This window comes from Mustela lutreola, chromosome 14 (genome assembly GCF_030435805.1).
Source record: "Mustela lutreola isolate mMusLut2 chromosome 14, mMusLut2.pri, whole genome shotgun sequence".
NCBI classification, from domain to species: Eukaryota; Metazoa; Chordata; class Mammalia; order Carnivora; family Mustelidae; genus Mustela; species Mustela lutreola.
The window spans coordinates 17,563,487-17,591,041 of record NC_081303.1 but is presented as its reverse complement, the minus strand read 5'-3'; the positions used below and the strand labels follow the sequence as shown (position 1 = coordinate 17,591,041).

The window sequence follows — 27,555 nt, the reverse complement described above, 5'->3', positions numbered from 1 at the left end:
AACTGGCATTTTGCTCTTGGACCGATCTTGCCTGGGGCACTTACGGATGTGCATAGGAAGGTGCTGGTGAAGCAGGTGGCATCTAAAACCCAGGGAAGAGGTCTTGGCTAGAGGTGCAAATTTGGGCATCACCAGTCCCTGATGGTCACTAAAGGTCCAGGACTGGGTGAGGTCACCAGGAAGTAAGTGTTGGTACAAGACGGTGGAGGATGGGGCCCTGGGTCCCCCAGGATTGGGGCCCTGGAAAAAGGAAGAGGAAACAAGCAAAAGAGGTGAAGAAAAGTCTGGCAAGATAGGAAGAAAACCTAGAGTCATAAAGGCCATGTGAGAGAAGAGTTCTAAGCAAAACTGAGGGACAGTGGACAAGTGGTAACGGCTGTGACCAGCAGGTCAAGGAGATGGACACAGAGGACCACCCAGTACACTCAGCAGCATGTGGGTGGGAGCTTGACTGGCACACAGACCTGATTTCACTGGTTTCCAGAGGGAACCGGAGACAGAGAATGTAGACAAAAGGGCTCATTATGCTCTCCATCTAGACCTCCACATGGACCATGAATAGTCAGTCACAGAAACCAGAAGAAAGGCCTAGAACAGGAGTCTGGGGCCAGCAGGGGTTAATGGGGTGCTTGGAGCTCTTGCAAGCTTCTGTGACTTCTGCTCTTTTCCCAGTGAAGTAGGAAGGCAGTTGCAGCGATGAGCTAGGAACAGGCTGGCAGGAGATGTCGGGGTTTGAGAACTAAGGGGAAAATATATGAAATAATCTTTAAAAGAGCATGAGGATGAATAGAAAGGTGGAAACTAGTCAGATTCCTGGGCAAGACCAAGGGCCAACTTGAAGGAGGGGGTCACGAATTTACAGCGAGACAAGTACGCATTATAGCTGTATGGTGTTCTGCTGTGCAAGTGCGAGGGGAAAACCGGTGGCAAGTGAGGTTTGAGCAGGGCTGGGATCCTGCCGGACCAGTCTGATGGGGCAACAGAGGGGCAAGGAAGTCGACGGTGAAAACAAGGCTGACGGAGCACGAAGCAGACGGGAGCCGGCCTGGGAGGCATCCAGCATTCTTGCCGCTGGCTGAGGACGGGCTCTGTCTGAGAAGCTGGCAGGAGAAAGGGTTGAGAGGGTAGTAGGAGATCGCAAGAGTGACATCACCATTTTGCTCTGTGAAGTATTTTTGATGCTCACAGTGGAATTTAATTGGATAATATGAGAAGTACGGACATGAGGGAGCAGAAAAGCAGTAATGCGATCGACGTCTTGTGGAGTCAGTGAGGTTACAGAATCTTGGGGACGGAGCGCTAGAGGGAGTGGACTGCACAGAGAAGAGGCGGTGGTCAGAGACTAAGATGCTACGTGAGGTTAGAGCAGTGCAGTTACGAGGTCTGGGAAAGCCACGGAAGTGAGGTCTCGGCAGCCAACATGGAGGCCAGACCATCGGGGAGAAGAGGTGAGGGATCCAAGAGGCCTGGGTCCAGGAAAGTCATTAAGTGGATATGGAAATCACCGAAGACTGACGGCAAGAGGAGAGATGGGAGACAGGCAATAAACCAACTAAAATCTTTCTGGAAAGAAGGGGAGTGGCCTGGGAGTCTGTCGATGGCTACAAGAAGGAATAAGGGTACTACGGCACGAGGACATGAGCTCCAAAGCTGGCATTTCAGGACAGGATGAGGAATCATGGTCTGAAAGCAATCATGAGGGGCAAGGAGACGTGTATCCCCAGCTCCCAGGCTCAAGAGTGTGAGGGGGTGTGGGAAGGACAGCAGCCCCCATGTGAGGCAGCTGCCGATCGAGCCACGTTCCTGGGGGAGAGGCAGGTACCAGTCAGAACAAGCAGGTGATGGGTATATCCAGAGAAGGTGACAGAGGTAGAGAGTTTTTCTCATGATGGAATGTGAGATCCAGACAGTACAATATTAAGGTTAGGGGAGCTGGCAAAGAGTAGGAAGTGGGTCAGATTAAGGCACGTAGAGCCGTATGAGGATGGATATCGGATGGTAAAGGAAAAAGGCAGGATGGTATCAACCAGGGACACCTCCAGACGGGCTTCAGAGATGAGGCTGGGAGTGCCAAGAAGCAGGGAGTAGGGCAACATCACTGTCTCTAGCATCTCCCACTTTTCTCTTCAACCCATTCCAACTGGCCCCGGCCCCATCACCCTACTGAAACTGCTCCCGTGAAGGTCACCTCCGTATTGCTGAAGCCAGGGACCCCTTCTCCTCCCTCGTTTATCTGACCTCTCAGCAACCTCCTACACAATGACTCCTTCTTTCTGAAAAAACATCTCTCTTCTTTGTCCCTTTACTCTCTGGCTTTCCTTATTTTTTTTTTAAACAATTTTATTTATTTATTTGAGAGACAGACAGAGAGTATGGGTAGAGGGAGGGGCAGAGGGAAAAGCAGGCTTCCCGCTGAGCAGGGAGCCAGACGTGGGGCTCGATCCCAGGACACCAGGATCATGACGTGAGCCGAAGGCAGACGCTTAACCGACTGAGCCACCCAGGCGCCCCACTCTCTGGCTTTCCTCCTACCTCCCTGGCCAATCCGTCTCCGTTCCCCCCCACAGGAAGGTTGACACGCCCCCAAGCCACTGGTGTATCTGCTCTGTTTCACCTCCTCATGGCCCTTCCCAGGTGAAAGCACAGTCTCCCATAACTCGAAATAGGTAGCTGCTACAAGACCTTTATATCCCCCAGCTGGCAAAAGTTTAACTTGGAGAAAGATAGAAGAATTACTCATCCTTCACTAGCCATGGTGAAGCTAGTCTTTCAGTGAGTACGACAGGAATCCTTGAGTTAGGCCATAGGACAGGCACTGGGTGACGTGGAAAGTGTGTGAGATAGTCTCTGCCCTTGAGTTGTTCAGAAATTTCTCGGGGAAACAAGACAGAGGTGCAGAGGAATACATTACTCCTGAATATGAAGAAAAACCAACTATGAGAGCTGCATGATACTCACATGGTCACCTACTTTCTCCTGTTCAAGTTTGGAGGCCATGGGGTGACTTACCTAACATCATACCACTTAAGTCAAGTGGTTAAGTCACCCCGGGAATTAGACCCAAATCTCTCAAGCTCCAATCTCTTGCCACGGTGTCTCAGTTGGTGGTTCAGATAGAAGGTGAGTCCTCTGGGAATTGGAAAGAAAGGCACTGCAAGGTTGTGGTTCAAAGCACGGATTCTAGAACCAGACTGCCAGGGTTGAAATAATCAAATCCCAATAACAACGTAGTGATTATTGGGGGGACTTCTCTGTGTCTCTGTGCCATATTAAACACTGGTTGTCTGAGTGTTAAAGTTATTTAACACTGGTTAAATATGGATAATAACTGTACCTACCATACAGTAATGGTGAGGATTAACATAAGTTAATACGGGGGCTTAGGCTTAGGACGTCACCTGGCTCTTAGAGCCATGGAGGGTTTTAAAGACTAATAGCGCTTGAAGGTGAGCAACAGGAGAGGAAGTCAAGTGCTGGACACCTGACTTTGCTCTGAATCCCAGGAGCCCGGCACACATCAGGACCCACTGAATGAATGAATGATGAACCAGCGAACGTTTTGACAACCATAGGAAAAAACCTCCAGAGATCAGCTAACCTACCCCTTTGTAGCACCCAGAATGTCCACTGAAACCAGATAAGTAAATTCTACCATGACCACCACCATCAAAACACATCTATTGCTCGTCTTTTTGTACCTAATAACATTTAACAACTCAACACCCTAAGGAAGACGTAGAGACTACAAGACGTGCAAACATGCAGGACGTTCACTGGCATCCACAAGACAAAACAAAGCCTCTAGGTGGGCAGTAAGCCTGGAGCAGCGAAGGAGAATCTGATGAAACACACTCTGCCTTTAACGTCAGGCTCCTTGGAATAAAGCCCAGGTTCTCGAGAGGCACGAACTGGGTTAAAGGCAATCTAAGACAGATCATAAATGCTTCTACTCTACCCAAAAAAATCAGAGATAAAGTCACGGGGGCAACAATCTCTTCCACTACTTGCCCCAAAATGTAATCATTCACCCAAGGATGATATTAGAAAGAGTAAGTTTAGCTACAATTCCAGAAGAAAAATGAGACTGATGATTCATGTTTTGGTGACTTCTCCATCGTTTATAGAGCTCCTCTTTTCAGGGAAGCTCAGAGTGTGAAACAGACCCCTGTTCTTTCTCCAGATCTTAGCAAACTAGGCACGTTTTGGAGGGCAAGCCTGATGGCCCCCGGTGACAGCTGTCGCCCTCGGTGAGGTTGCACGCAGCCTACAGCTGGTTAGCGAGGTTCCCGCTGAGCACTGGGACCTCATCTGATGGGTCAGATCCCTCTGTAGCACCAGCGGCAGCGACAAAGGCATCTGACTTCCCGGGCAACCCCTTCCCACAGCCACCCCATCCTCCCGGTGGCCGCCCTGGGCGGCTCCCCGCTCCCCCACCGTGTGTCCCCGGCCCCGCCTCCCGGTACTCACTCCCACTCCTTGCGCCGGGCCTGCGGCGTGCTCTGCATCTTGTGGGCCTCGTGGGCCTTGATGATGTCGCGCTGCTCAATGAGGCCCCCGCGCCGCCTTTTCATCACCTCGGGGCTCACCGGGAGGAAGGGGCTGGAGCCGGCCTCCAGGGCCGCCCCGGCCTCCCAGCCCGGGCCCTCGCCCTCCTGCACCGGGAAGAAGTTGTCGAAGCCCGCGTTGGCGGCGCGCGGGGAGGCCGGCAGCATGCCCACCTCTTCCGAGGCGTCGGCCTCCAGCAGGGCGCACTGCTGGGGCCGCCATGCCTCCTCCTCCGGCAGGGCCAGGACGTGGCGGCGGCGGCCCGCGGCCCAGGGCTCAGGGCTCCCGCCTGCAGCGGGGCAGGGGGCGGGCTCGGGCAGCCTGCGGCCTGGGCTCGGTCCACGCATCTCCGGCACCATCCCAGAACATTGCTCTGCGGGGGAAGAAGCGGGCGAGAGAGAAGGGGGAGAGGGGCGGGAGGGTGGGAGGGGTGGGCACGAGGGAAATAGAGAAAAGAAAGAGGTTAATGACGTCAAAGCTTCTGGCTGACCCAGGGCTACGTCCCAGGCCTGGCCCAGAAGCTGGCACACAGTAGGGACTCCGCAAATGGTGGCTAACCTCAGGAGCATCCCCTGTAGACCAGGCTGGGTGTCAAGTGCCAGGATCCAGAGTTAAACAAAGCAGACTTAATTTCTGTCCCATGAACTTCACAGTCTAGTGCAGAGACAGAGGTTAAAGAAATAATTAGCTGCGATGTGATGAACATCTCAGGGTACTGGTGCGTCAGGGGAAGAACTCCAAAGGCTGTCCTTCTGGGCCCTGGCCCCAGGCAGCTAGCAGCCTGTTCTCTCCCATTCAAGAGGAAGAACTGGGACTTCTCTGGGGAAATTACACCCACTACCTGCTGCCCAGACTCTCACACTCTCTCCCCAGCAGTAGCCACAGGCAACCCGTCTTTGAGAACCTGGCCCTGACTAGAGGTCGCTTCCTCCTTTCCTAATGTGGGCATCCGCACAGGATCCGGGGAGCACGTGTGGCCTCACGGGCCTCTGTTGGCGTCCTTGAGCCTCACTCTCCTTTTCCATGCCAAAGAGGATGTGGCCAGATTTGCATATGAAGGACACTCATCCAGTCCACCCTGACTGAGGGCTTCCCGTGTGCTGGGCGCTGTGCCAGGCGCTGGGCACACTGAGATGAGCTGGATTTGGTCCACATCCTCCTCATGGGAGACACAGGAAGAACATCCCTTGTGAGCCAGTTGCGGTGTGAGCTCATAGTAGGGGCACTGAAACTCATCACAGGATGACTGGAAGGGCTTTGTGGAGAGGACCATTATGTTGGGTTTAAACAGTGCTTGCCATGTGAGGAGTGAGAGAGGACTACGGACAAAGGGAAGAGCATGTGCAGGAGGATTTAGGGAACAGAAGGAAGATGTGGCCAGACCTCCCACGGCAAGTCTGAGGTCTAGCGGACGGACCTTCTGACATGAGAGGGCCTGAAGCGACTACCTTTTTGAGGTATTTGCTTACTGTCTCCTTCCAGCCTTGAGCCCAACCCCTGAATTCCTGCCTCCTCCCCACCCATGTTCCAAACCACACACCCCAGTGATGACCACAAATGGCACACACACGGCCCCTCGGCGCGAAGCAGTGCCACATGCTCTACTCGTTCAGACAAGGCGTAGCATCCCGATCACCCAACCAGGGCTCCGTGAGGGCCCGCTCTGCACTGGGGACCGTGGTAGGCCCCCCAGGGAGGCGTCTTCCCAGAACGCTACTCTCCAGACCCCACCACCGCCTGCCCCAGTCTGAACTGAAAGTCACAAGAACAAAGATTCATAAAATGGGCAGGAATGTTCATGGTATAGCCATAGCGTTTTATAGGTGAGGAAGCTGAGCTGCAGAGACCTTAGAGAGTGGCCCAGGGTCACACTACTACTCGAAGACACAGCCCAGGCTTCAAATCCCGGCTCACAGCCTATCCCACGGTATTGACCACCCTGTCTCTACCACATGAAGCAGAACAAGGAGATGTTCTCCCAGCCCCCTCCGCATCACACTAAGATCGCAGGTGGACAAGAAAAAGCCAGGATGATCTTCCTGCATATGCGATAAAGCCTGAAGGGGACAATGAAGAGAGCCTAACTTCCCTAGAGAGTAAGTCATTCAGTCGCCCTCATTCGTCCCCTGCTCCATTTCTAGCATCTGGCCTGGTCTCCCCAGCCCTGTCAGCACCGCACCCCCAAGGCCTCAGTGATGCCAGGCTGGAGGCTCTGGGGACACACTGGTCACTGCTAGACCCTTGGCCACCAAGCCTGAGTCCAAGGAGCAGGGGAAGGAAAAGGTAAGGGGCCCAGCATAAGCTTGGCAGGGAAGAGAAATGAAGGGAAAAATACATTTCAAAATCTGCAAACAGTTGGGTGGGTCCCTGGAAAGAGTGATTCATGTTCTTCACGTTGTCATTCTGTCTCAACTCTGCTTGATGGGTTTTAAATTTATCCTTCATTCCTACAATGTTTAAATGTCTCTCCCTCACCACACACATGCACACGCCCGTCGTCGGGGTGCTCCCACCCCCTCCACAGGCTTCAGCACTACCGGAAGCTCAGGCACTCTCAAGTTCTAGCCCCGGCAGCCTCCTCTCCCTCATGTTCCTCCACGGCCAAGGCTCCTGGGCCACTGTCCCCGCTCTTACTGGGCCACTGGGACCTGGCTCCTGGCATCTACTTCCTGGCCCAGCCCACTCTCGCTCCCCTTCCTGGATTTCCCCTTCCCAAACACTTTGCCAATCCAAATCACATCTTTGCCAAAATGACAGCACAATAATATGCCCTGCAGAGCTCTGCTTCAACAGAATCAATTTTACGAATATCAAAACATGAAATTATCTCATCTTTCCTTTAAGAATTCCTGTTAAACAACCCTTCTATTATTGATATAAATGTTCATCAGGGGAATCTGTCTGCCAAGCCGGCCAGTTCCCAGGTCTGGCTATCATCAAACTGAGAAAACATCTTCTACCTCAAGTAATATCGATGAGATGAAGTCTACAAATGCCAAGGAGGGACACTGGGATCTACTCTGTAGTTAGCCTCTCTCCTGCCCAGCCCCCACATTCTGGGATTCCTTGAGTCCCTTGAGATCAGGGATTTTGTGTTATCTTTCTATTATCCAGCACCCAGTGTTGAGGTCAACACATAGTAGGTTGTTGGGGTGGTCATGATACTGTTTGCCAAATATTCCGGTTATCCCCCATCCTGGGCACCTAGTAGGATGCACTTCCTGGTCTCCTGTGGTTGACTGGGGTCACGTGACCGTTCTGGCCAATGAGTTGTGAGTAGAGTGAAGAGTTTCCCTTCGACACCAAGCATTTAAATGCGGTGTGAGATCTCTAGATCTGGAGAGGCTGGCAAATCCTTCTATAAAGGACCAGACAATAAATATTTCAGATGTTGTAGGCCATGTAATTTTTGCTGCAAGTTCTCCAATTCTGTTGTTATAGCATGAAAACCATCAGACAATATGCAAACAAATGTGTGTGACTGTGTTCTGACAAACTTTATAAACTTTTGTGAACTTTGCTCTTTCGAATGCATCTCTTGCACTCCTTCATTGCTACTCAGATTCTACAGCAGCAGGCAGAAAGAGGAAATGGAGAGCCATAAAACAGAATTGAGGGTGGACATGCCAAATGAGAAACTTCCTTAAAAATAATTAAAAATAAGGGACATTGGGGAGGGTATGTGCTATGGTGAGTGCTGTGAAGTGTGTAAACCTGGTGATTCACATACCTGTACCCCAGGAGATAAAAATATATTATATGTTTATAAAAAATAAAAAATTATTTAAAAAAAATAAATAATTATTTTAAAAAATAATAATAATTAAAAATAGGTAAATAAATAAATAATAAAATTAACAAGAAGCTTCCTGAGGGCATAGTTGCTTTCCTGTGGCCCCCACCCACAGTCCCTAATTAAAGGAAAACAGGCCTTGCAGTTCTGAAATCCTGGCCCAAGAACAAGCTAGTGAAATCTCCAAGGGCACCTGTTTTATTCCTCTAACCCTTGCTTTCCACCCAACTTTCTTCTTATTCTTTATTGCTCTGTTTGGCTGATGGGCAAGGGTAAGACTTTTTAATCACAGGGGTCCTGAGGACGAAAAATGACTTCTTAGAAACCCAACAGCCCCATTAAGAGCTCTTCTCTTGCTTCCCGGTCCACATGGAGTAGCAGGGTAAGGAAATCTTCACTCCTCTCACCCTTCCAGAGTTGGAGCTGAGATCTTCCTCCACAGAGGAATATTATGTCATTTGCAACTTTCTTCCCTTTATATTCTATCAGGAGTTTTAATTTTTATTCTTCTATTTTTGAATTGCTTCAGAAATAATGGCCCATGCATCCCATTGGCTTGTCTGTGTCTTCCAGGCCTAGCAGGGGAGTCCACTGTGCCAAAGACCTGTATCGTTCCCTCACTGGACTCATATGCCCGTTCCATTCCCACCCCTTCACGGCTCACTTTCTCATTCCTCCAGATTATGCGCATCCTCCAATCACCTTCTGAACAATGGATATACCCAGAAGTCGACAAAGCTTATGCTCTTGGGAATGTACGGTCTTCATATCCTGCAAGTCTTGAGTTCAGCAAGGAAGAGAATGTCTCCACCACATACACCACCGAGTGGCATGGGCTGGGAGCTGGCGGGCAGAAATGAGACTAAAGGGTGAGTGGTGGCCCAGAAACTCTTCTGGCTCTGCTCCCTCTGTCTGTCTTGCACAAGAAGAGAGCAGAAAGGCCCCAACCCCTACTGCTGGAAATAAAACATCACAAGAGGGAAACAGTTTTTAAAACATGATACCACACAACAGAGATGCCATACTGGGTTCCTCTCTAAAAATGATAGTCCAGAGAAGAGAAGTCATAGAGTTCATGGATTTTCTGTCCAGCAAAAGGGAAAGCAGAAAATGACCCTACTCAGAGTTCTCACCCTCCTGTTCAGAAAGGAGATGTTCCTGATGCAGAACTATTCATCAAAGGATTTTTCTTTTCTGAGTCAGCTTGCTACCTGACCACAAGGAAGGAAAAAAGCTGGACATTATTTTCATTTCCTGTGACTGCCTAAGGCTGTGGTTCTCAGGCTTTATGAGTATACATCAGAATCATCTACCCTGCTAGTTTTCTAAAATGCAGATTCCTGGAACCTCCCTCCAGAGTCTCAACAATAGATCCTGGGTACTCTCAGGAATCTATGGTTTTAATAAGCATCTTCTCCCCTAATCATGTCTTAAGAATACGTCCTAAAAGCACCGTAGACTTAGGAGAGGTTGTACTAAGTTGGTAAGAGGTGTTGTCCTGGGTGAGTTAGGAACTTAAAGAGAGACACTATCTTACCCATTTTCAGTCTGTATCTACATACCCAGAGGAGTTCCTCGACCCACCCCCACTCCTTGTAAAACTCTATCCTCCCCTAGACTGGCATCGATTTTTGCCCATCCCACATTCTCCTCCATATGTCTATGTTGTTATGGTGACTGTTCACGGATGGGCTAATGTCCAACTGCAGTTTGACAGGCTGGTGCATTTTGAAAGTAAACCAAGACCCAAAGAAAACACTGCTTCAAACATGGAGTGATCGCTAAGTCCACCAGAGTCCTTGAGGCAGAGTCAAAAGAGCCCATGGTCTGGTGTCAGAATCTCTGGGTTCAGGGTAGAGTTCTTCCACTTGGTAGTCAAGTAAACTTTGGCAATATACCTCTCTTCTCAGTTTCCTCACCTGAGGAATCAGGATAATAATACAATCTGTCCTATAGAAATCAGTGGTGGGAATCAAAATAAGATAGCACTAGAAACTGTTAAATCCCATAAATATGGGAAAAAGAGCAGATTAAAGTCTGCATACTAGAGGCAGGCTGCCTAGTATGAATCCGAGCTTCCCTCTCACCAACTGAATCCATGGGCAAATTATAGAGCCTTCCACTCCTCATCTGTAAAATGGTCTTTAAAAGTAGATATTTTAGGGGCACCTGGGTGGCTCAGTGGGTTAAGCCGCTGCCTTCGGCTTGGGTCATGATCTCAGGGTCCTGGGATCGAGTCCCGCGTTGGGCTTTCTGCTCGGCGGGGAGCCTGCTTCCCTCTCTCTCTCTCTCTGCCTGCCTCTCCATCTACTTGTGATTTCTCTCTGTCAAATAAATACATAAAAATCTTTAAAAAAAAAAAAAGTAGATATTTCATAAGGCTGTCGTGGGAAGTAAATATAGAAGTCTATAAAATAGTATCTGATAAAAATGCCCAATAAATATTAGCTGTCATATTTATTACGTGAAATGTCTTATATTTTTTTGATTAAATGATGTTAGTAAACAACCCCAAAATACCTGTGGCTTAAGATAGTCAAGGTTTATTTCTTTGTCATGTCACCATTTAATAACAGAAACTGGCCTGGAAAATGGCAAGGATGGGCTCTGCTCCACACAGCCACTCAGGGACCAGGTTTGTCTCATTCAGTGACTCTGTCAGCCCCCAAGGAGATGGCACATTTCTTCCCTCAAGGGCCAGATAGTAAATATTTTAGGCTTTGCAGTCCACAAGAGCTCAGTGGCAACTATCCAACCCTGTCTTTGTGGTGTAAAAGCACCATAGATAATATATAAGCAAATGGGTGTGGCTATGTTTCAATAAAACTTTATTTATAAAAACAAGCAGCTAACACCTGAGCTTAGAGCCTCAGAGTCCACCATTAGACTTTTTGTCTCCAATCTGGAGACAAAGAAAAAGAGCTTGGAGGATCTTGCAGAGGTCTAGAGGCCAGACTTAGAAGTGGTATGCACTACTTAGGCAATATTTCCTTAGCCAGATCTCTGAGACCTGGCCCTGCTTAAAATTGAAGGAAAGCAGAAATACAGTCTTCCTGTGTGCCAAGTAAGAGAAGGAGGAAAGCAGTATTAATAAGCACTAGCAATCTCCATGACAGTATTAGTATTTGTATTGTAATATAACCACAAAGGTAAATACAAAGGCAAATATTTACAAATGTATAAATACACTGAATATTGGCCAATCCAATGGGGGAGTTGATGAACTGCTGAAATTGGCCACATCATAATGTGGACAAAGATAGAGGAACAGATTTATGTAAAGGAAAAAGGAGAAGCCCTAAACACGACAATCAATTCACCAAAGGATCTTGATGATTTGGAAGGCAAGTCCTCAAAAACGTTAAATGTGGGGGAGGGGGATCCTAATCGATTACGGAGCAGCCTCACATCACAGACATAACTCCCCCTACAGTCCCCGGATCAATGACACCTCCTCACACACTAGCCTTTTAGCTACATGAAGGCAGAAACCACACTTGCTTTATTGAGCACTGGATCCCTAGCACCCAGCCCTGACAGGCGTTCAGTAAATATTTATAAAAGAAAGGAATGCATAGGAGGAGGGCGAGGGCAGGGGCAGGAGGCAAAGAGAGAAGAAAGAAGATGCTGGGAGTTTCCCGTACTCGAATTTTGCTACTGTGGTAAATTCGTCCTCTTTAAGAGTTACCTTCTGCAGAAATCCTTACAACTGCACTGGAGTGGATGGAAGTGGTTGTAAGGGGCCTTAGCTTGCAACTTTCCAATTTGCTTAAATATTCATCTTTACAATTCCACTTTAGAAGCTGTTTCAAACCTCACAGGATCTACCTGACTTAAGGGAAGAAAATCTCTTTAATGAGGGAAGAGGACTTAATACATGACTGTGCAGAAATCATCAGAGTAAAAGACAACAGATTCACTCAACAAACATTTATGGAGCATTTACTATGTGTTGGGGACTGAGAAAGGCACTGGAAACTCTATGATCTCACAACAAGCACCCAGGAAAAAACCCAAGAGGTTGGGCCCAGTACAATCAGTTTTTGTTCCTGTTGTTTTATAGCACAGTAACTTTTTTTTTTTTTTAATTTTTTATTTTTTATAAACATATATTTTTTATATACATATATTTTTATCCCCAGGTCTGTGAATCACCAGGTTTACACACTTCACAGCACTCACCAAATCACATATCCTCCCCAATGTCCATAATCTATAGCACAGTAACTTTTTAATGTAATGCAAGAACTACTTCTGCCAGAGTATCTTGAGTTTTTTTTTTTTTTTTTTTGGACCATTTGTGACTTTTCTGGAATTTGTTATTTCTGTTAATCCTCTACTTCCCTAAAACACCCAGACATAAACAGACAGACAGATAGACAGACAAAGATAAAAAGAGAAGTATGTTTTGTTTTGTTTTTTTCTGAGGACCTGTCGGGGAGTAGAAAACAAAGAACAGAGTACCACTCCTCAGAGAGTTTCTGGAAGGGAAACCTGCCAGGAGTCAGTAACGGTTACATCTGTAGAGAAAACAAATGCCTCTAGCCTTTGGACTTGCAGAAACACAGTCAAGGTGCCACAGCTGCCTGACCAGCCAGGGACAAAGAAGGCCTGGTGGGCAAACATGTAGGAGACCACGGGTACACCCTGAAAGGTCCAAGCCACAGCAGCACCAGTCTCAGACCACAGAATCCACAGCGCTGCAGAAACTTCTCCAGAGCCACTTTTCCATCAAAACGCTGACACTCAAGTGTCATCGCCAGGAGTACCAGAAATCTCCAGCTAGAGCCTGATAATATCCTTCCCACCCACACAGACCCAGATTACCTGAATTGATTTCCTTGGAAGCCCTGTTTTAAAGAAAAGTAAGTTACTGCTTCAGTAAAGGTAGGGTGGAAGACAGCAGTGCTGGCACCGTTAGATAGAATCTCCTCCTGATCGGGGTCCTAATACGAAGCTCAAGTTTTCAAAGCTCACAGCCTCTCTCTCCGCAGCTCTAAGCAGGGAATGCTGTTCTCACTGGGAGTGCTGGTCTGAAGAGCCACATAGAGAAACAAGTGCAAAGCCTTGAGCCTGGCATCCAAAGCTCCCTGCTGTGGCTCCAGGAAGGACAAGTCTATCATATAACCCTTAAGGGCTTTGCATTTTAACCAGCCATGAGCCTCTGTGGTGGTGGTCGTCCGTCTGTCCGCCACAGCTGGCTCCTCCTAGGGGTCACGTCCAGATGTCAGATCTGTCTCAGAGCCCAGCCTCTGTCCAGCCACCTTCCCAGCTGTGATCAAAGACTTGGAAGTTACAAAGAAGCCTGCCACCAAGTAGAAAAATGACAGGTTATGAGCTGGACACTCAGGCACCAGTGGAAAAGGAGGAAGGGTGCGCTGATGCCTCCAGAGCATATCTGGTCTCCAGAAGCTTGCAGACTCTTTCCTTCAGCCCACCCTCATCTCTGTACTCTCTGTTCATTTTTACGTATTTTCTTTCTGGTCATTTATTGTGTATTTCACCACATAATTACTAATGGTATTATAATTAACCTGTTTATTTAAGCCAAAGAATTCACTGAGAACAAAATTTGCATTTCCAGGGATAATATGACCTGAAGGATACTTTGTTCGACAAATACAGAGGACAATGCTGGCGACCTCTGGTGTGCATCTCAGACTGGCGTCCCCCAGCGCTGTGCAAAATGACACAGAGCACTTACAAGATTAGACCAATAAGGAAAACCAAACTGAAAGGCCTGCATACCTTCAACAAGCTAAAAACTCCCAGTAAGCATTACCGCTACCTCTTCAAGACCCTTCCATCTGCCACCTCTGTGCAGTGTCTACGCAGTTTGGGCAATGGGCAATGAGCTCCAGCTCCTGGGTGGGTTCTAGCTGGGTTAAGCTAGTTGGGAGAATCCCATCCTTTTGCCAGTGGTTAATTAAGAAGAGGGCACACGACCCATGTAAGGCCAGTAAAGAATGAGGTGAAGCTTACTAGGGCTTTTAAGAAAATTCTCCCAGCTCTTAAAGGAAGGTCCTAAGGGAATTGTCTCTGGACGCTGTCGTGCACAGATGTAAATGGGGGGACTTCTGCCACCAACTCAACGATGAAGCCATCACCTGGAGGAAAGCAGGGCCAAGAGAATCATGGGCAGGGGAGATAAAGCCACCAGATTTAGCCAACCCGGAAGCCTCCCCACCTCTACACCACTAGCAATATGAGGCAACACAGACCCTGATGGCTGGAGCCCATTGATTTGAGCTCCATTTTCTATTATTTCCACCCCAAAGCACACTAACTGCAGGAGCCCCACATCCTCAAAACAGTACAACTCACAAGCCCGCAAAACCATTTCAGTGTTTTGGCCACAGGAAAGGGAAAGTCCCCTCACGTTCCTTTATATGATTTTTGGCTGTAATTCATCTTTTATACATAGACACTGGGACTTCAGTCTTGCGTAAAATCCTTGAGACGAGGATTCTGAGAATCCTTCATATAAAAGGAAAATGACTGAACCCCAGTGGAATAAAGCTAAATTCAATTGAGCGAGCGGTAAGTTTTAGGAAAAGAGAAGGAAACACTGCAGTTGGATTATATGGAAAAGGACTTGTTGCAATTAAATAGAGGATAAAACTTTGTAGTGGTCACAGTAGGCACTACCATCACCATCACCATCATCGTGAAATATAATGGCTAATATTTATTTAATTTTTTAATGCTACGTATTGCAATGAGGGCCTTGCAAAGAATAAATCTTAAGAATTCATATAATTCTTGAAAAAAATCTAATGAAACTATTATTAACTCAGTTTCATAAATGAGGAAACGGAGACTTAAAAGGATGAAGAAACCTCCCCAATGTCAGAGTCACACTGTTATTAAGTAGCGGAACATCTACTTAATGTCTGCCTGACTTTGACTGCCATGCTGCCACCTGCCACACTGGGCTCCAAGAACGTCAGGACTGTAACAATCAATAATGGCAAGGACAACTTTCACTTATTGAGCTCAGATTCAGGACCTGATATTCATGTTTATTTACCACCCCATAAGATAAATCTTATCACTTGTTAACGATGGAAAGTCACCCAAGGTCACCCAGCTTGTTAACACTGACTCTGGACTTTAGTATCTGATTCCTCATCAATGTCCCTCTGGGAACCTGCATTTTGAAAGTGGACGTGGTCTCAAATGGTCCTGTTCCTTGGGTACAAGATCATCTGCATGTTCCTTCCTTCCTTCCTTCCTTCCTTCCTTTAAGATTTATTTATTTGAGATAGAAAAAGCATGATAGAGAAAGCACAGATAGCACAGGTGAGGGTCAGAGAGAGAGGAAGAAGCAGGCTCTCCGTGGAGCAGGAAACCTGATATGGGACTTGATCCCAAGACCCTGGGATCATGACCCGAGCCAAAGACAGATGCTTAATCAACTGAACCACTCAGGTGCCCTGCTTTTTTTTTTTTTCTTTCTTTCTTTCTGTTTTTGTTTTGTTTTGTTTTGTTTTTAGCATCTGCATATTTTAGCGACTGTATGTATCACGTACATACATGTGGAGGGTGTAAAGTCCTGCATGTTGGTGACGGATTAGACCCAGCCTCTCCCACCGTCCTGGCTTTGTGTCTTCACACAGATCCGCGTAGAGGATGAAGAGCCGTGGTCAGCGGCGCTCTCTGAAGAAGCACAGCACTGAGTGGGTCCAGGCAGCCACGCGGGTGATCACAGGGGACAGCCCCCATGTGCGCAAAAAAGGGGAGTGGCACTTGAGATCATGTCATCGCCTGGCAAGAATCAAGGAACTCATCTGCTCTGGGATTAAACGAGGAGGAAAGAGACAGCATGAGCCTTGGGATCCCTCCACCTCCTTTCCTGATCCCCTGGTCCTTTCCTCTCTGTCTCACCACCTTACACCTCCACCCTCCAGCTGCCCCAGTCCTAACCCTGTCTTGTGGCTGTGACCAAATTCCTGCCTGTCTTCACCATGACCCTCTACAAAAAAACTCCCCAAGATTATGGCAAATTTTATCCAAAAATTAAAACTGCTCAGAAAAGAAGATTTTTTTTTTCTGATTTACAAAGTTTGATATTTATGGAATGTCTCAATGACCTATGTTGGAAAAAACAGAATTACATGAAACTGGGAAACACCAGAAAGGCTGGACCACAGAGTCACCGCACACAAGCTCCAAGGGGGTTCATCCTGTCTTTCTTCTACCTCTTCTTCCCCCCACCCAACACCTAAGCTCCCCCAGCAGCAGGCGCTCAGAAATCAAATCAAAATCATTTCAGTACATTCGCACGTTCTAAGGAGCCAGTGCTCCAGGGAGCTGGGGAGGCTGTTTGACAGCAAGGCAGTGACAACAGGAGGTGAGGCAAACAGAGGGACCTCTGCTAATCACGCGTGAGAGAGTCCTGACACCGTGAAAACACAGGACCGTCCCTTCCATCCAACTACCTTTTCCATGCATTTTAGTCTGATTTCTCCTATATAAAATCAGTGCCATTCTCACTGGGACCCGTCGAACTCTAGACAATATGGAAGCTCTGTGGCAGGAAAACCTTATCACAGAAATTATCAATTAGCTCTTTTCGGACTAAGCACCACACTGAAGGCTTTATAAGCCTTTTAGCTAATCCTCTCAGCAGTCTTTGGTATTTTTTTTTAATGAACTGAATCATTCACTCATTCATCCAATCACTTATTTATTCAACACACTTGTGCTGAGTACCTATTACATGCCACTAGCATCAGGGCCAAAAGCAGATCAGTAAACAGAGACTGACACGCCACTGTGGTAAGTGCCCAGATGGGAACAAAGAATAAGGGGCTTTGGGAGCCCACAGAAGGCCCTGGGGAGTTGGGGAGGCTGCTTGAAGGAGAGGATATTTAAGCTGAGAATGTACATTATGTAAGAATGGGCCTGGCAGAGAGGGTAGGAGTTGGGGTAGGTTACAATTTAAAAAGCACAATCAGGGGAGGCCTCACTGAGAAAATGACATCTGAGCCTGAGGTCCTGCCCCAATATCAGGCCATATAAGCTCCAACAAAAAGGGGTAGGACACAACATATTAATTAACTGTGCCTGGCTGGCTCAGTTAGTAGGGCATGTGACTCTTAATCTTGGGGTTGTGAGTTTGAGCCCCACATTAAATGCACATTTCTTAATTTTCTTTTTAAAAAGAAAATTAATTTTCTTTTAAAAAAGAACGATAAATCATGAGCTAACTAGAAAACCTCTGGCTAGAACTAAGGAAAGACATAAATTTATAAAAATCAAGTTGTTTTCCATTAATGTAGCTAGGGACTCAGAAATCAAACAAGCTTCTGGAACGAAGGATAGCTACATTTTTATAACCTGAGTTTTGCGGCTGTGCAAATTCAAATCTTCATAAGGTACCACCCAAAAGAGCACTGAGATACAGCACAGAAATATGCCCAATATGATTCCATATTATTTATCTGATCATCTGAACTCTTCATCCTTGGGGACAATTGGGGCTGAAATTCAGCAATGGAGGTTTTAACTACTCAAAGCCATGTCTGAAGTCTCCACCTGTAATCTGTGCAGTCTCAGTGTGGGTTTCCATGGCATTGATGGTCTCAGCTTCATCCTAGGCAATGATATATATAAAATCATGATCTGATATGCTAATTATATTTTTACTATTTTTTTCAGTTTTTTTTTTAAAGATTTTATTTTTTAAAGCAGTTTTAGGTTCAAAGAAAAATTGAGAGAAAGGCAGAGAGAGAGGGACGCCTGGGAGTCTGCTTCTCCCTCTGTCTGTCGCTCCCCCTGCTTGTGCTCTCTCTCTCACAAATAAATAAAATCTTTGAAAAAAAAAAGGCACGAGAGTTCCCATATACTTTCTGTCCTCACATATACACAGTCTTCCCCCATTGTCATCATCCCCCCCACCTCAGAGTGGCCCACGTGTTACAACTGATGAACCTGCATTGGCATATGCTCATCACCTACAGTCTTGAGTTTACACAAGGGTTCACTCTAGGTGTCCCACATTCTTTAGGTTTGGACAAATGTTTAATGACATCTATCAACCACCCTAGTATTATACAGAGTATTTTCACTGCCTTAAAAATCCTCTGCGCTCTGCCTACACATCCCTTCCTAATCCCCACAATCCCAGGCAACCACTTATCTTTTTACTGTCCCTAGAATTTTGCCTTTTCCAGAATGTCATATAGTTGGAGCTAGACAGTATTTGGCCTTTTCAGATGGACTGCTTTCACTTAGTAATATGCAATTAAGATCCTTCATGTCTCCTCATGGCTTTGTAGCTCATTGCTTTTTGGCACTCAATAATGTTCCACTGTCTGATTACTACAATTTATCCACTCATATGCCGAAAAACACCTTGCTTCCAAGCTTTGGCACTTCTGAATAAAAATACTAGAAACTTCTTGTGTAAGCTTTTGTGTCGACATAAGCTTTCAGCTCCTTTGGGTAAATACCAACAAGCTTGACTGTTGGATCACATGGTAATAGTATATTTAGTTTTGTAAGAAATTGCCAAACTATCTTCCAAAGTGGTTACGTCATTCTGCGTTCCCACCAGCAGTGAAAGAGAGTTCCTGGTGCTCCAATTCTTGCTAGCATTGCGTGTGGTCAATGTCTTGGATTTTTACCACCATAACGTGTGTATCTTATTGTTGTTTTACATTTTTCCTGTTTTTATTTTTATTTTTTAAAATACTATTTATTTATTTATTTATTTGACAGACAGAGATCACAAGTAGGCAGAGAGACAGGCAGAGAGAGAGGAAGGGAAGCAGGCTCCCCACTGAGCAGAGAGCCCAATGCAGGGCTCGAACCCAGGACCCTGGGATCATGACCTGAGCCAAAGACAGAGGCTTTAACCCACTGAGTCACCCAGGTGCCCCAACATTTGTCCTTTGTCATTTACTATTTTCATAGTAAATCCTCACCAATGAAAATCATCTACCATATCACCATGGGGGAAACATTGCCCTGGGTGACATGCAGGCTCTATCCCTAGCGAATAAGTCATCCAAGGTGTTAATGTTGAGCGTGACATCGAGGACACTGAGTTTACCCAAGCTATCCTCCCAGTCATTGCCTGAGTCAGCTCTAAATAGTCCCTGCCCAGGCATTCAGCTTGTGTTCGAACACCTCCATTGACAGGGATCCCACAGCCCCCAAGGCAACTATTCCAACTTTAGATAACTCTAGGAGGATGTGCTTTCTTATTCTGAGCTGAAATCAATGTGTGTCAACACAAAAATCAATGGATTGTGAGGAAAAGTAATTCATTTGCCTCTGCCCACTGCTGATACTTCAGAAAAAGAGGATGTAACCAACAATAAAAACAATGAAGAGGAGACAAAAATCAATGTGTCTCCTGCCGAACAGCTCTGTGCTGAAATAATTCAGTGTTTTCTCCATTGCCTCAGAAGAGCACAGATTTTTTTCCAGTGGCTTCTTTTCCTTCCTCCACCTCTTCCTTTAAAAAAAAAAAAAAAAAATCTCTTTGAGCTTTTTTTCCCCATGAAAAGCTAATTGTAACTTTCCCGCAAGCCATCACTTTTTGACTTGGGTTATTTTGGGAAGAGTCAACTCCCACAACTTCAGAAGAAGGGCAGAGAGGGCACAACATGAAGATGAATGTTTAAGGGATTCGGGAGGCGGCCTGAGGGGCTTCACTGAGAGATCAAGTTGCACCCAGAATCTGCAGAGGAGACGCTCCCTCACACCCATGCCCTCATGGTAGAGGCAGAATTTCTGAGGTGATGTTCCGCAGGGCAAGACCACCTGGAAGGAACAGAGTTCTGTTTCTCGTGGTCTCTCCATTGCTTTTTGTCGATCAAAGCTGAAAGTCTGATCTCTGTGGACAGGGCTACAGATGTCAAAGAGGGGCTTGGTTTTGCCTGACGAAGCAAAAAGTCCTTGGAAAGCAAACGAGAAGAGGTCCGGCCGTGCTGCTGCTCAGACATCCTTCCCGAAAATGAGACACAGTGGAAACTTGACACTGTGACAGGTGACCCGGTTGGGTGTGAGGAGGCAGAGAAGGGTTAGTGCTTCCTGGAGCCCCAGACTCCTTCAGGGAGGCCCAACAAAGGACAGCAGGCTCCACACTGCCCGGCTCCAGCTGCCAGGAAGAAAGACTTCCCTCCAGAGTTCGCCTTCCCTTCAGGTGGCCCCCTCTGGCCCCTCTGCCCCGTCCGCCATGCCCAGAGTTGTTTCACAGCCAACGTCGGTGAGCAAGTCAGGCACCCTCTCTGGGTCTCTGTTCCCTCATCCACAAAACAGAGAAAACTGTCCTCATAGATGTATCATGAAGATCAAACAAGACAAAGGTGAGAAAGCACATTTTAAGGAGGAAAGTGTTATTATCACCTGAAATAAAGTTTCATCATGTCTTTTTTCTGTTTCTCAGGAATTAGGCAGGAAAGAATAGCCCAGGACTGGGAATTACACTGTCCCTGCCCTCTGCTGAAACCTCCGGGCAGAGCCTGTGGTCTGCACCAGCATCGAGAGGGCAGCATTTTACAACCGACTTCAGAATAAGGAGGTGAAGAATCAGGCTTCTGCTGGGACCCTGTGGTCTGTGCCATCCCACATAAGCCCGTGGTTGAAGCAACAATGAGAAATTGAGTGCCAGAGCAGGGCTAGGGGCATCTGGGGAAGAGGTAGCTCCCCTAAGCCAGGTACCATTTATAAGGCAACATCCTCACACTAGCGTCAAATTGGCTAATTGCTTTGCTCCTGTTACCAGAGCACCTGTCTCTGCAAAAGTGAGGTGGCCACCAGCTCCGTCATGGCTGCTAGGAGAGTATGCAGGATCTCCAGGGTGATTTCGTCTTGGCCAATGGAGTAAGGGCTTCTTGATAACCACGATGGTGCCCATGAGAACTGCGTTGACCCCATGGGAGAAGAGTTGACCCCATGGTCAGGCCTGCACCTGGAGGTCCCCAGGCTGAGAAGCTGGGAAGGATATAGGAAGGACAAGATGACAGAGGAAGGGAAGCCAGGTCCTGAAATGGATTCTCCGCATCACCGATAGGGCCCATTCAAAAGCTTCCCTCACTCTCCTTTTCCAGAGCCTTCCTAGTGGGCTCAAGAGGACACTACGTCACTGGCCTAGGCAGGAGGATGAGCAGCTTAGGGGACCAGGGCTGAGTCCTAACTGCTATTCACTCCAGTGAGATCCAATGAGCAGGAAGGAAACATGGGAGGCACTGAGACGGGGCTGAGGCTCCTGCCTCTTCCAGAAACTTCTGAGGCCTCCACAGACCCCTGCCCTTTTCCCTGTGCAGTGTGTTTGGTCAGCTCCTCAATTCCCTCACCCAGAGACAGAAAGCCTGTCTTCAGAGCTCTGAACTACCTTGAAAGTTCCTGCCCTTCCATTTGCAAGGCTGACTACAGAGGTTTTCAAACCAGGCTGAACAGGTATGTTCTACTCCTGAAAAAAACAGCGCAGTCTTCTCCCAATTCCCAGAAGAAAAATTAGTTAATGCAAAGAATGTTCTCAATATTAATATTTCTTTCCTGTAATTGTTTGTTTTCTTAAATTCTTGAGATGTGGGGCACCTGGGTGGCTCAGTGGGTTAAAGCCTCTGCCTTTGGCTCAGGTCATGATCCCAGTGTCCTGGGATCATGGCTCAGCAGGGAGCCTACTTCCCTTCCTCTCTCTCTGTCTGCCTCTCTGCCTACTTGTGATCTCTGTCTGTCAAATAAATAAAAATCTTAAAAAAAAAATTCTTGAGATGTTACCTCTTGTCTGTATAAGAATATGGCAGGTGATTTTATTTGTTTTAGCACAAACTTTTTTTTTTAAAGATTTTATTTATTTATTTGACAGAGCGAGATCACAAGTAGGCAGAGAGACAGGCAGAGAGAGAGAGGAGGAAGCAGGCTCCCTGCCAAGCAGAGAGCCCAATGCGGGACTCGATCCCAGGACCCTGAGATCATGACCTGAGCCGAAGGCAGAGGCTTAACCCACTGAGCCACCCAGGTGCCCTAGCACAAACATTTTAAAAATTGTTTTTTATTGATGAATAGTTGAAATACAATACTATATTAGTTTCAGGCATACAACATATTTGATATTTATATGCATTAGAAAATGGTCAACCCAATAAGTAGGAAAAGGTCAACACAATAAGTCCAGTTATCATATGTCACCATACAAAATTTTTAGAGTATTATTGATTCTATTCCCTTTGCTACATATCACATCCCCATGTCTTATTTATTTATTTTATAAGTAGAACATTGCACCTCTTGATCCCCCGTTCACCTGTCTCATCCGTTCCCCCACTCCCCTCCCCTCTGGCAATCATCAGTTTGCTCTCTACATCTATGAGTCTATTTCTTTCTGTTTTGTTTATCCATTTTTTTTTTTTTAGATTTTATATGTAAGTGAAATCATCTGGTATTTGCCTTTCTCTGATTTATTTTACTTAGTATACCACCTTCTGTGTCCATCCACCCATGGTGCCACACATGGCAAGAATTCTTGCTTTTTATGGCTAAGTAATATTCCTCTGTGTGTGTGTGTGTGTGTGTGTGTGTGTGTGAGAGAGAGAGAGAGAGAGAGAGAGAGATCATCTTTAGCTGTTCATCTACCAATCAACACCTAAATTTCATCCATACCTTGTTTATTGTAAATATAATGCTGCAAAGAACATAGAGGTACATAAGTCTTTTCAAATTAGTGTTTCTGTTTCCTTCATATAAATACCTCAAAGAGGGGCACCTGGGTGGCTCAGTGGGTTAAAGCCTCTACCTTCAGCTCAGGTCGTGGTCCCAGGGTCCTGGGATCGAGGCCCGCATCAGGCTCTCTACTCGGCCTTCTGCCCATTTTTTTATAAAAATTTATTTATTTATTTGAAAGATAGAGTATGAGCAGACAGAAGGGGAGAAAGACAGAATCCTCAAGCAAATGCCCAGCTGAGCATGAAGCCGGACTCAGGGCTCGATCCCACGACGCTGAGATCACGACCTTAGCCAAAATCAGAAGTCGGCCACTTAACCAACTGAACCACCTGGGGACCTCAGCTCTGTCCATTTTTTTTATCTGATTTTTTTTTTAATATTGAGTTGTATGAGTTCTTTATATATTTTGGATGTTAACCTCTTCTCAGATATATCATTTGCAAGTATCTTTTGTCATTCAGTAGGCTGCTTTCTCATTTTGTTGATGGTTTCTATCACTGTAAATGGGTCTTTATTTTTGTGGGGGTTTTTTGTTTGTTGGTTTGATATAGTGGTTCCACTTAATTATTTTTGCTTTTGTCCTTGTTTGAGGTGACAGATCAAAAAAAAAAAAAAAAAAAAGCATTAAGACCAATGTTAAAAAGCTCATTATGTTTTTTTCTAGGAATTTTATGGTTTGGGGTCTTACATTAAATCTTTATTTTGAATTTATTTTTGTAAATGGGGAAAGAAACTGGTCCAGTTTCATTCTTTGGCATGTAGCTCTTCAGTTTCCCAGCCATTTATTGAAGAGACTGTCTTTTCTCATTGTATATTTTTGCTTCCTTTGGTGTTGACTAATTGGGCATATAAGTATGGGTTTATTTCTGGGATCTCTATTCTATCCCATTCATATAGTGCTAGTACCATACTGCTTTGGTTACTATAGTTTTATAGTAGAGTTTTAAGTCTGACAGCATGATACCTCTAGCTCTGTTCTTCTTTCTCAAGATTGCTTGGGCTATTCGGGGTCTTTTGTAGTTCCAGACCCATCTTTGTATTCTTTGTTCTAGTTCTATGAAAAATGTCACTGATACTTTCATAGGGATGCATTGAATCTATGGATTTGGGCAGAGGTATTATGAACATTTTAACAATACTGATTCTTGCCATCTCTGAGCAGAGTATATCTTTTCATTTATTTGTTTTGCCTTCATTGTTTTTCATCAGTTTCTTAAGAGCTTGCAGAGTGCAGGTTTTTCACCTTCTTGGTTAAGTTTATTCCTAGATATTTTCTTTTTGATGCAATTGTAAATGGGATTACGTTCTCAATTCATCGTTCTGATATTAGGGTATAGAAATGCAACAGATATCTGTATATCCTGCGACGTTACTGAGTTCATTTATTAGTTCTAATAGGTTTTGGGTGCATGCTTTAGGGGTTTTAATGTATAATATCAGGCCATCTGCAAATACTGAGTTTTACTTCTACCTTTCCAATTTAAATAACTTTCATTTCTTTTTCTTGCCTAATTGCTATGGCTAGGACCTCTACTAGGACCTCTTGGCATAAAAGTGCCAAGAAAGGATATCCTTGTCTTATTTCCAATCTTAGAAGAAAAGTTTTCAGGGGCGACTGGGTGGCTCAGCGGGTTAAAGCCTCTGCCTTCAGCTCATGTCATGATCCCAGCGTCCTGGGATCGAGCCCTGCATCGGGCTCTCTGCTCAACAGGGAGCCTGATTCCCCCTCTCTATCTACCTGCCTCTCTGCCTACTTGTGATCTCTCTCTCTCTCTCTCTCTCTGTCAAATAAATAAATAAAATCTTTAAAAAAAAAAAAAAAAAGAAGAAGAAGAAGAAACGTTTTCAGCTTTCACCACTATGTATAATGCTAACTGTGGGTTTGTCATATATGGTCTTCAACATGTTGAGGAATACTCCCTCTAAACCACCTCATTGAGAATTTTTATCATAAATGGTTGGTGAATTTTTGTCAATTTTTTTGTACATCTATTGATATGATTATATAATTTTTTGTCCTTTATTTTGTTAATGTGGTATATCACATTGATTTATGGATATCCTTGCAGCCCTGGAATAAATCTCACTGATCATGGTATACGATCCCTTTAATGTATTGTTGAATCTGGCTTGTTAATATTTTGTTGAAAATTTTTCATCTATGTTCATCAGGGATCTTGACCTGTAGGGTTTTTTTTGGGGGGGGGGGGCGGGAACGGGTTTTAGTGTCTTGGAATAAACTGTTTATTTTGGGTTAAATCGATCTTTGTTTCCATGTTATATTACAAAGTTACCATGAACAGCAGATGCCCCACCATCTGGACAAATTATGAGAATAAAAGTTCTACCTTTTGACTTAAAGCAAAAGGAATCTTGGGGGAGGTGCCTTTACTGTAACCATAGTTACTTACCTTCATCGAAGTTACTAAAGGTATCCAAAAAAAAGTTACCAAAGGTATCAAAGAAATGATTTTTAAAAATAAATACCATCTAACAAGCCCAGCTGATGCCACTGATTCCCACTTCACTGAGAAAAATGGAGCAATCAGAAGGTAATTCTGCAGACTTCCATAACCATATCTGCCCACATACCACATAGTTTATGTTCCCAAATAATACTGTAGATGAATCCAGCATGCCTCTATCTAAAGTCAACCCACCCTTCTCAACACAAGTTATCTCTCCTACTCAAGGACAGTGCTTTACTAATTCTCTAACTGTTATACATCATCAATTTTTCACTCTCTATTGGACTATTTCCATCAATATATAAACATAGTGCTATTTCCCTCATATCAGAAAAAACACTTCATTCACCAGGTATTACCCCATTTCTTTGCTCCTCTCTGTAGAAAACTCTTCAAAAGAGTTGTGTATTTCATGGTCTCAGATCTCTTCATCCCAGTATTTCTTACACCAACTTTCATCAAATACTTCTTTTCACAACATTTCTTAAGGTCAACAATAACCTCCATATTGCTAAATCCAATGATGAATTCTTCTTGTTATACTTGACATGATAATCAACTTCAAAATGACCCGCACCTCCTGGTATTCACGCACTCTTATAGTCTCTTTCTAAGAATATCCAGAGTTGATGGTGTAGCACCTCCAAAATTAGGTTATAGAGGACTGTGACTACCCTTTCAGGTGCTCTCTTGAACTCTCTTTCTCTCAGATCACATGAAAAGAAGCTGCTACAGTGTCATAAGGCTACACAGAAAGCCTGTGAAGAGCCCACATTGTGAGCAACTGAGGTATCTGACCAAAGCCAGTGAGGAATTGAGGACTTCCAAAAACTGCAAGAATTTGGAGTAGGATTCTCCAGTCCAAGTCAAGGCCTGAGATGACTGCAGCCCCAGCTGGCATTTTGACCACAACCCTGCAAGGGATCTTAAGTCAGAGGCACTCACCTTAGCCACTCCCAGATTCCTGGCCCTCAAAATTACAAAACTACTAAGTTTTGTAATGATTTGTTAAACAATAGGTTACTAATATACTTGACCTGTCACATTATTTGACACAGTTGATCACTCCTTCCTCCTTGAAATACTTTCTTAGTTTGGCTTCCATTAAACCACTCTTTCTTGGTTTTCCTTCTACCTCACGGATCATTTCCCATCAACTTGCTTTGTTGATTCTTATACTTCCACCCAACTTTTTTCAGTTGAGGCCCAGAGCTGGCCCTTGCTACTCTTCTCTTCTATATCTACTCACTCCCTTGGTGATTTCCTTCGGCTTCATGATTTTAATCATTACCACTATACGTTGTCAATTCCCAAATTTATATCTCAGCCCAGATCTTCTCTCCCAAGCTCTGACTCACGTAACCAACTGTCTACACAATTTTCCACTTGGATATTTAATATTCAGCTCCAATTCAACATGATCAAAAGTAAACTCCTAATTTTCTCCACCCAAACCTGTTCCATATTCTTCTGAATTGGTGGAATCCTCCTAGTTGCTCAGATTATCCTTGATTCCTATCTTTTTCTTTATACCCCATATTCAATCATCAAGGAATCCTACTGACTCTACCATCAAGAATACGAGATCCAATTGCTTCTCATCTGCCACTGCTACCATTCTACCATTCTGGTTCAAGCCACCATCATCTCTCAGGGACACAGCAAGAGCCTTCTAACTGGTCTCTCTGTTTCTACCCTTGTCTTTCTGCACTCAGTTTTGGACACAGTAGCCAGTGTGCAATGTGATTCCCTTAAATAGGCAGATATCATTATTCTTCTCTACTTGGCATTCTGTGATAAACCCTCATTTCATTTAGAGTAAAATCCAAAGCCCTCCCAATGGCCAGCAAAGCCCTACATGGTCTGGCTCCCCCCCTATTCCCCGGACTTCATCTTCTTCTACCCCCTCTTACTCTGCTTTAGCCACACTGACCTCCATGCTCTTCTTGGAACATGCCAGACACACTCCCACAGCATTTGTACTGCTCCTTCTCTGCATGGAATGCTCTTCCCCTAAATATCACTGTGACTCAGTTCCACATCTTCTTGAAGTCTTTGCTCAAATAC

General features: G+C 45.4%; 1 protein-coding gene across 1 annotated transcript in view; it reads right to left on the bottom strand.

Moving 5' to 3' along the window:
• CACNA1E (calcium voltage-gated channel subunit alpha1 E) overlaps nucleotides 1–27,555 on the bottom strand; it is a 505,625-nt gene that overhangs the window by 389,928 nt on the left and 88,142 nt on the right. Inside the window, exon 3 of the mRNA XM_059145253.1 lies at nucleotides 4,468–4,918. Within this exon, the coding sequence (XP_059001236.1) occupies nucleotides 4,468–4,904 (437 nt within the window). The 5' untranslated portion in view covers nucleotides 4,905–4,918. The remainder of the gene's footprint in view (nucleotides 1–4,467; nucleotides 4,919–27,555) is intronic.